This window comes from Trachinotus anak, unplaced genomic scaffold (genome assembly GCF_046630095.1).
Source record: "Trachinotus anak isolate AG129_WGS33_773 ecotype Australia unplaced genomic scaffold, CSIRO_AGI_Tana_v1 ptg000009l, whole genome shotgun sequence".
Taxonomy (NCBI): domain Eukaryota; kingdom Metazoa; phylum Chordata; class Actinopteri; order Carangiformes; family Carangidae; genus Trachinotus; species Trachinotus anak.
Genome location: NW_027273860.1, coordinates 1,604,744 through 1,613,833, shown reverse-complemented (window position 1 = coordinate 1,613,833; position 9,090 = coordinate 1,604,744). Strand labels below are relative to the sequence as shown.

Below are 9,090 nucleotides of genomic sequence, written 5' to 3'. Positions count from 1 at the left end.
TCCGCCTCCCCCGGTCCCTCCGCCTGCCCCGGTCCCTCCGCCTGCCCCGGTCCCTGCGCCTCCCCCGGTCCCTGCGCCCCCCCCCCGGTCCCTGCGCCTCCCCCGGTCCCTCCGCCTGCCCCGGTCCCTGCGCCTCCCCCGGTCCCTCCGCCTGCCCCGGTCCCTGCGCCCCCCCCGGTCCCTCCGCCTGCCCCGGCCTCACTGCTCGGTCACTTTAACATCAAATGCGTTGGAGGTAACGTGGAAACAACTCGTCGACGTCTTCTGACCGAGCAGCCCTCACTCCTTGATCGACCACGTCCTCACTTCCCCCTCCCGGAGCGCAGACTTGTGCCGAGCCGGCTCCGCCTCCTGCGGGAGCGCGCACAGGTGAAGCCAGAACCCGGGTCCGGTCAGAAGTGGTTTCACTCCGGAAGGTTCCCGGATGAAGTGACCCGGAATAATAAGAGCTGCTGGAGCGCTTTCACTGATAAGGAAAGGAGCCACAATGCTTCCTACTTGATCCCCTTCAGCACAGGAAGCGCTGGGCCTTCCTTTACGAAGGGAAGGAGAAAATGCCGCAGCAGCACCTGAAGCGAGCGCGGCCTGACCTCCTGCCCGCCCGAGCCGCTCACATGTGGTGTGAAGCACTGAAAACTAATTTTCTCCAGTTAATAAATGTATAAAAAGTCAAGCGTCCAAACCAGGAAACTACATGTCTGAATATATCCATAATATTTCTTCTGACCTCTTGCTCAGGTCCTTATTTTTATTAACCCTCTGCATGTTTATTCCTTTCATGTTGTCTTATTTCAACAATTCAACCCTGTTTGTTTTGTGACACACAATTTGTGGGTTTGGGACTTTGACTTTATTTTATTTCCTCGCTCACTCCCTGTTGGTAAAAATAATGTTGGAGGGGCCAGTTTTTACCCCCAGTTGGATGATGAGGGCAAAGATCTGTCCCAAGGTGCTGTGGCAAAGCCTCTAAGGTGTGAACCACTAGAGAAGCCCATCTGAAGGTGGAGCACGTGTGAAATAAAACAGCATCATATTAAAGCACAAGTGCAAAAACTCTTGTAAAAAACAGCATTAATAGAATAAAAGGTCCTTCCTTACCAATGACCTGCCAGTCTCTACTCCTGTTAGCTTTCTAACAGTGTGGTGGGTTTTCTCCTTCCCTGAATCACACTTTGATCTAAGAAACATTTTAAATGTGTTCACTGAAGGCAGAACAGTGAGGTACCACGACCCTGAGTGACTGTTCTCCGAGCAGCAGAGGTCACAGACGAAGCTGAGGACACGGAGCGCTGTTCAATTCACACAACTTTATTTGCACCAATACAGAGTAAAAGCAAACCGAGTTACCTCGAGCACAACTACCTAAGAGAAGTGTGCCAGATATTGTATAACCAGGTTCTGAGTGGTGGCGGGTTCTTTCACGACAGATGGACAGGCACATACACGATACAAATGTCCTTGAAGAATTATATTTTAAGCAAGCAGCATCCTGTGGGACTGAAAAATGAACCCGAACACTGAAGTGTCAAAAACTTCCTTTAACGTCCACTAGAGTCTGGCTCCAACAGCAGAAATAAACATGTTCACAACCTGGCACAAAAAACTCTTTTGATCGTTTCCTCCTTCGAGACAACTGTGCACTCAGAGCGTCAGACCCGCTCTTCAGAAACCTCAAGGCGACGTCATGGATGCTGTGTCCATCTTCATATACAGTTTATGATTTTAAGCCAATCATGATCATATTTTGCACTAACAGGACTGAACTTCACATACCCTGCACACCGGGCTCAGCATGACCCGAAGGTTCCTGCAGATTGTATTGCATTCACATTTGTTAATGGGAGGATACTCTTTGCCCTCGAGCTGTAGTTACACATAAATAACCGTTTAATGAGGCTCGGTGAAATGTTATTTATACATGATGGATCAACTATATCTTGGCCCATACACATTTTCTCACTCCCACAATTCCCCCCTTGGATGACTCTAGTCATTCACCCAAGCAGGAAAATGAGTGTGCCCTTTCCTCAGGTGCATCTGGCCACCTCTGCCCTACCTACTGGCCCATGCACTTTGAATGCAGTAGAGGGTCTTGCCACATGGAGAGGTTACTGGCACATATGATGGATGTGGGTGTTGTGGTCTTCAGGGTGGGGTGGCAGACCATTCGTAACTTGACACCATTAGCAGTAATATCACTAAAACCTTACATCACACTTCAGATAAGTGACTTAGGGTGACCTCATAATGCAGAATATGCAGTTTTTTCTGGGTTTTCCCATATGTAACCTGTCCCTTCTACCTTGAAAGGTGAGGTAAATATAATGAACACCACTGGCATTACACTGCCAAACATCTGTGGGTGAAACAGCACCAGGGGGGGATTCCAGAAAGTGGGTTTAGTGAAAACACTGAGTTTCTTAACCCCGAGATGAGGGAAGGGTTTTCTGTTCCAGAAACTGAGATTATTTCAGTCACCGTTGTAACTTTTCTTCAACAAACCCTGAGTTTCTGTCTGTCTCCACCTCTCCAGCCGCAACTTAAGAAATTGATACGGCTTCATTTCCTCATTTATACATTCATTTAAAGAATTCATGCTGGGAGAAGATTAAAACCCTGATTAGACATTAGTTTGCTTAACTTATAAATTTAAAAAAATGTATGTGAAGCTTTAGACACAGACTTTGATCAATAAAGAATCATTTTTCCGGTTCTGACTGGTCACAGTGATGGACAGCTCTATCACAGCGGTCACATCATATTGTAGATGATGTGATATTTCTGAGTAAGGATGACAACACTGAAACATTTTAAAAAATAATATAATTTAGTTTAAGAGTTACTGTTTGAATAGAGGTTGCAGATAGTCCGAACCTGTTTTAACAGCATTTCAGTTGCTGTAAATTCACTACATGTTGAATTATAGTCAATAAATGCTGTTGAGCAACATTTTTAAATGTAGTAAAAGTAGGTATCTGAAAATGTCCACTCAGTTTTATCAAAGATGCTTTTTCACCTGCAAATCACCAAAATCATAAACCTGCTTTCTAGAATAGACCCCTGGGCTACACTCACCCAAACAGCCACCAGGACTCTCACTGCGTCAGGTGTGTTTGGCCTGTCCACCTGTTGTTGCTCTGTTCACTGCTGGTTTCGCTGGGGATGACTCCTCTTCCTTCCTCCAGGTTGTATCTTGTCTTTACTCTGTACTGAGGGGCTCCTGTTCTCTGTGGCTCGTTTCACCTGTTCAAAGAGAACTTGGTATATGCATGTTAGTCATTACACATAGCTGCGCAATTCCATCGTTAACAGGTCAAGTGTGGGACCCTCGTGGGGACCTCCTAGGAACGGCACTAGTGGGGGTCAACCTGTAAGCATTTCATGTGGTAATAAATCGGTTGCCCTGTTAGTTTGAACTCTCATGCTCATTAGTGCAAGCAGTGATGCAGCCAGTTCCTGTGACTGCGGGTGGTATAAACACCCTGACCTGGGTTTGATCCTTAATGATGGCATTTTCGAAGTGGGTGCCATTATCTGAACTGGTCTCTGGGATACCAAAGCTAGGGATCACTTCTCTGGTCAGGAACTTAGCCACAGCTATAGCATCAGTCTTTGGGCAGGTTAGTTAATAGATCAGGTCTAGCTCTGAAGTATTGTTCAGATTGCGTTGCACAGTCATACTGAGCACCCTGATGAGATGAGCGAGTGATGGTAAGGCATGATAACAATAACGAAGACAAAATCTGGAGCTATGAGCAGAGCGTGCAGGGTGTGGCTTGTGTACAAGGTTATTGGATGCGCAATCGCTGAGGCTAATCCACCACGCTCAGAGACAAAGACGAGTGAGACCACCTTCGATTGCACAACGTCACAAACAAACCATGATACGCTGCTCAGCTCGGTTCATCAGTTGTGTAGTGAGTGTACGGGGCTGCCCTGACAGGAGCTGATAAGCTCAGAGGGATCCAATTCAGATGGTTTGGACAATTTGGAACCAGTTCTTGATTCCCATTCCTAATGAAGATGATCTAAGGCAGAACAAGAATAAATGCACCATGGATCAATCAATAACTAGAACTAACTACTCCTCTGTATTTCCTCTTCTACGATCAGGTGGAGTGATGCTGCAGGTGGATGAAAACTTTACCAGTCAGCACAACACGACGCATCCACACATCTGCATCTTTCTGGTCTCGGATCATTATATAAATCTCTTCCAGCATATACGGCAGGAAGATCTCAAACGTCGGGTGATAATTTGGTCCACAACCCAAGCTGAACTCTGCTCTCTGAAAACCAGTAACACCAGCGTCAGGATCCCAGTAGTATTCAAGATACACTAAAGACATTCAATGAATTGTGCCAACATGTTTTATTTGAAGTACTCACCTGAGGCTGGATTTTACAGCCCTCCAGACAATCAACAGTGTAACTTTCACCTTTGATGAGCTTGCATTCAGAAGCCGTCTCGATGTACACAGAATTTGGATGTTTTGCCATCACCTTAAGAACCAGAATCAGAACATTTTAATTAGAGAACTCATCCCCAGTAGAACCCGACTGATAAATCAGCAGTCCAGTTTTATGTAATCACTGACTTTCTCATATGTACTCCGGCTCTGTGCCAGTGCCAGGCCTCTGGTAGCGCCAAGGAAAAATATTGGGCTCAACAAATGAGAAGGTAAAGACCGTGACAAAGATAAACCCACCACCACATTGCCTTTTGTTTTTCTCAGTTTTAATGTAATGTGTTTCCAATTTATATAACTTAGGTTTTGTCTAGCTTCACCTATAAGATTGTAAAAAAAGGGGGAAATCCAATTTTGTCAGGTGACTAACTGCTCTTTGAATACGTATCACAATATCTGATAGGTATTGATGTGCTTGGAGTGAAAGTGAGGCTGAAACATTTCATAAATATTTACCACTTCCAGAGGGACTTTTTTTGGCAGGAGAAACACACTGAGGATCTGCCACTGTGTTCTGGGGTTTTGTGGTCGAAGGAGCAGCAAAACTTGGCCATCAATTTGGTTCCAGTAGTTCCACAACCTCCGGAAAAACTCCATCCTCTAAACAACGGCAAGGACAGAGAGATAAGGGAGAATCACTCAAGTCTCTGTGATCTCCAGAAGTTTGAGGAGGCTCAGGCTATCATCAGCGACGTGGGCGACGGATCGCCGGCTTTCAGAGAGCAGAGCTGAGTGATCGGGTCGTGGGTGCGACCACCTGTGATTGGATCAGCCAGGACAGATGCTAATACCAGGTCTGGACAGGGCCTTTGTGTACTCTTCATTATTTCTACCACTGGGTGCCACAGTAGCAAACACTGTTAACTAAGGCTCAGAATAATTCATCTTTTGGCTGTGAATTGTCTCCATCAGCACTATGAGAATAAATGTTGGTAAAGTATGTAAACAACACATCAAGTTATTCTCAGAGGAATTTATTATTAGATTATTTTAAAGTAATATTATCATCTTTAAGTTACTTTGGGCTCCGTGTGAGTGACTACTCTGTATATTCTGACTGTGACAGACATGATAATACACTGAAAACATGAGCTCAGATGTGCGGCTTGTTTCCTGTGCGAGTTTCTTCAGTTGCACACAGATCAGCACCAGGTGAAACCCAGTCACAAGAACCAAAGGCACAACTGCAACAACACGGCTCCAGATGTGTGTAGACATTGTGGGTGGGCCCCTCCCAGTGTTTCCCGGATCTCTGCCCCCCCCCCCGGGTCTGTCCGCCCCCCCACACGCTCACTGCTCGGTCCCTTTAACATAAAACGGGTCGGAACAAACACAGAAACAACTCACCAACCTCCCGGAACCCTGCACCCCTTCACCGGCCGGACCCGCAGCTCCCTCTCGGCTTGTTGCTGCTTCCTGGAGCGCAGAGGTCCGCCCCAGCCAGGGGCGCGCCCAGGCGGAGCGAGGTGTTGACTGGAGCCCCCCCCCCCCCACATTGGGAAAACACATCTTAGACTAAAAGACTAGTCTTCTAACCCCCCGCCCTCCTTGTTCTCAGTTAGTGAGGGGTTAGGCCGTGAGACCCAACCTTCAGCCCAGACTAACATATGCTCCACAGCCGCCTGTAGGAATGTTCATTAACCCTGTGATGCCCGACCCCAGAAATAATGGACAGAAAATTCTGATTTCTTGAATCTGGAACCTTTATTTGGCCCTTTCACAAAATTTGAAAAAAAAAAAATTACCAAAAATTATTTGCATATAGGTTTTTCCAAATTTTATACATGATTTTACTACATACTAAAATGCAAAAAAATATGTAATTATAACTTGCTTCAACAGATTAAGTGTTAATGTCAGAATATTACTAAAAATCTCAAAGAAAATGTCACTGGAAAATCGTAAAAATCGCAATTTTCTTGACCTTGATCCAGTGAGTTGGGAACTATCAGAAGGTGGCCAACCTGGATTGTCCCATGTGCCGTGTTTGAATTGTTGTAGTGATAAAGGATCCACCAGGGGCTGGAAGACAAGCATCAGATTGGATACAGGAGGGTTTTGAGTGAAGTTTTTACCATAAGGTGATGCAATAGGTCTCAGAAATGCTTGTATCAAATCTGATGCATTTGGCATTATAGGGTTAAAGGGTTAAGCGTTATTTTAAGTGCTGAAAGGTTCAAATAAAGACATATGAGGCCAGAGAAGAGCAGCTGATCTCTGACAACCTGCAGAACCTCACTCTAGAAGTGAGGTTCTGTAGTAACTCACTTCAGACCTCCTGAACTAGATTTTTGCAATCCCAGAAATGTTCAATCTGCACTTTTCAAGAATTTATAAAAAGAAAGTTGAAGAAAATTCAATTCCATTTTTGTCCGTTTCTTCTTATAACACACAGCTTTAGGTATTGAATTACATAAGAATGATAAATACTTTACAGATTTTGAAAGTTCTACTTCTCCTGGAAAAAGGGTGTAAATTATTTACACATAGGGCATTTTTTGACACAATTATTGACAAAAATAGACAAAAAAGACCAGGCGTTTTAATAAATATAGCTATTATTATGGTGCTAAAAGGGTTAACAGCAACAACAACAACAACAATAACAATGACAACAACCCATTTCTTCTATGTTCACTCTCACTGCCTACAGTTCCCATATTGCAACAGAGCCCTTTGGTGGCTAATGTTTAAAACAGTCAGTTCTAGTCTCAGCTCATGTGGAGAAATGCTGTCTTTTTCTCCTTTTGTTTATTGGTTCCCCAGATGTCAATTTGCTATTAGCCAATCAGAGACGAGTATCGCGACCTACTGGGCGGGGCTAAAAAGAAGGCGGGACAGACTGCAGGCACAAGCTAAGATGCTAAACCGGTTCTGAGTTCGGTACAGTCCGTTAAATTACCGCTGTTCACCGAGTCAAGAGCCGCGGGTTTACATCAGCGTGTAACGCCGGTAAAACGGGACAGTGAACCGTGTTTTTAAGATGTTTTCAGCCGGTAACTGTATTAAACTGTGCGAACGTTAGTCGGCGCTAAACCGCGCTAATCCGGAGGAGAAGAGACTGCGCGGAGGCCATTTTGTTTCAGAGTGAGTATGAACCTGTAAGAACTGTGATGATTTACAGTTTAAAGTTCGTCAGTTTATTGTGTTTGTGACTTTCTGTGCTTCAGATGCTGCCACACCAGCTGTGACAGGAGCAGTGCTTCGGACTTGCCACTGACCGAGCCAGAGAACCAGGTTTCAGAGGTGGTTGCTAACGGCTCTCTGGGCTGTCCGAAAACAGTGAGTACAGGCAGTGTCTTCCTTCAGCGTTTCAAATTAGCTTTAACCAGGAAGTGGTTACGTCCTTGTGTATTATCTTGTTTTACTTTCTTTGTGGTCACTAGGTATTGAATCCTTGTGATTTGATATTTATTCACATTTCACCGTATTGTAATTCATGTGGTAAAAATAAGCGCTAGTTGGATATGTATGATACATGGGAGAGTTAAAACACAATAACAGTGTAGCTATTACAATATGTAAAATAACACCTGTAAAATACAAAAAAAAAAAATGCAATTGAGTGGATGGGCCACACCCACATACGTCAGTGATGCCTGTAGGTCCTCAAAGTTAACCATGTGTTATTGTTAAGATAATGTTAATATCGTGGCTGTTAAGATAATTAACTTTGTAAGGTATTGTAGTTGTCCAGGGTAGAAATCTGGGTGAAGGGGAATATAAAACTGAGGATGTGGTGTTTAATAAATTTCAGTCGCATCACTGGTCTCATTATTCTGAAACAGCTGTGTCAATCAGCTTAACACATCATTTAAGTTGGATAGTGATAGAAATGAAGGGAGTGATGATAGAAATGAATGAACATGTTAAAGTCATTTATCTCACATCAATCCAAGTTACTTCAGTTTTAATTCTACTGTATCTCACGTCATGACTGGTCACATCATTCCATAAAATGTCTGCACTTTAGTGTATTTCTAGAAAAAAATATGAAGTGATACTTTTATTAAAAGGCAGTGGCACAGACGACTAATGAACCGCTGTACTGTGACGTCTCACACACATCAGAAATACTAATGGACCACTGTGTTGTGTGTAGTATTGAATGGGTTTAAGTAGCAGCGTGGGGGGTATTCCCGAAAAAAGCTTTGATAAACACTGAACTTTGCCAAGTTTGAGGAAATTCCCTCAAGGGGTTAATGAGAGATCGTGTTCATGAGAATAAGATGGACAGGCAGATAGATGATGGAGATGAAGTGCGGAAATCCTAATTACATTTCTCGATATATTTATTTAGATGTACACTGATGGGGATAGAGTGCTGTTGACAGCTGAAGATAAAATGACAGATAAAAACATTTGTTAATTTATAGTACGGATACTGTAGCTTGATAGTCCAACTCAGTAATAATAATGTTGGTAATTTACTGTTTAAAAAGTGTCTAGTTAAAAGTGAGTGTACAATTTTTGTTGTATGTTTTACATTTAAAAATCTTGCTCAACAGCATTTAATGATGATATTTCACATGTAGTATTTAATTTAAACAATGAGTGAAGTGCTTAAACTGTCCGTGAAATGCTGTTAAAACAGGTGAAGACTACATGCAGTCTATATTGA

General features: G+C 43.7%; 1 protein-coding gene across 2 annotated transcripts; it reads right to left on the bottom strand.

Moving 5' to 3' along the window:
* Positions 1 to 1,292: 1,292 nt before the first annotated feature.
* LOC139624960 (uncharacterized) lies at positions 1,293 to 5,993 on the bottom strand. Of its 2 annotated transcripts, none has more exons than XM_071484440.1 (5): positions 5,817 to 5,993; positions 4,926 to 5,069; positions 4,390 to 4,503; positions 4,148 to 4,289; positions 1,293 to 3,243 (listed from the first exon to the last, which is right to left on the bottom strand). In XM_071484440.1, the coding sequence occupies exons 1-5, from the start codon at positions 5,976 to 5,978 to the stop codon at positions 3,200 to 3,202; spliced, it is 606 nt and encodes a 201-aa protein (XP_071340541.1). In that variant the 5' UTR covers positions 5,979 to 5,993; the 3' UTR covers positions 1,293 to 3,199. The 2 variants fall into 2 exon arrangements, with proteins under 2 accessions (XP_071340541.1, XP_071340542.1); XM_071484441.1 differs by having other exon boundaries at positions 5,821 to 5,903.
* Positions 5,994 to 9,090: the final 3,097 nt, after the last annotated feature.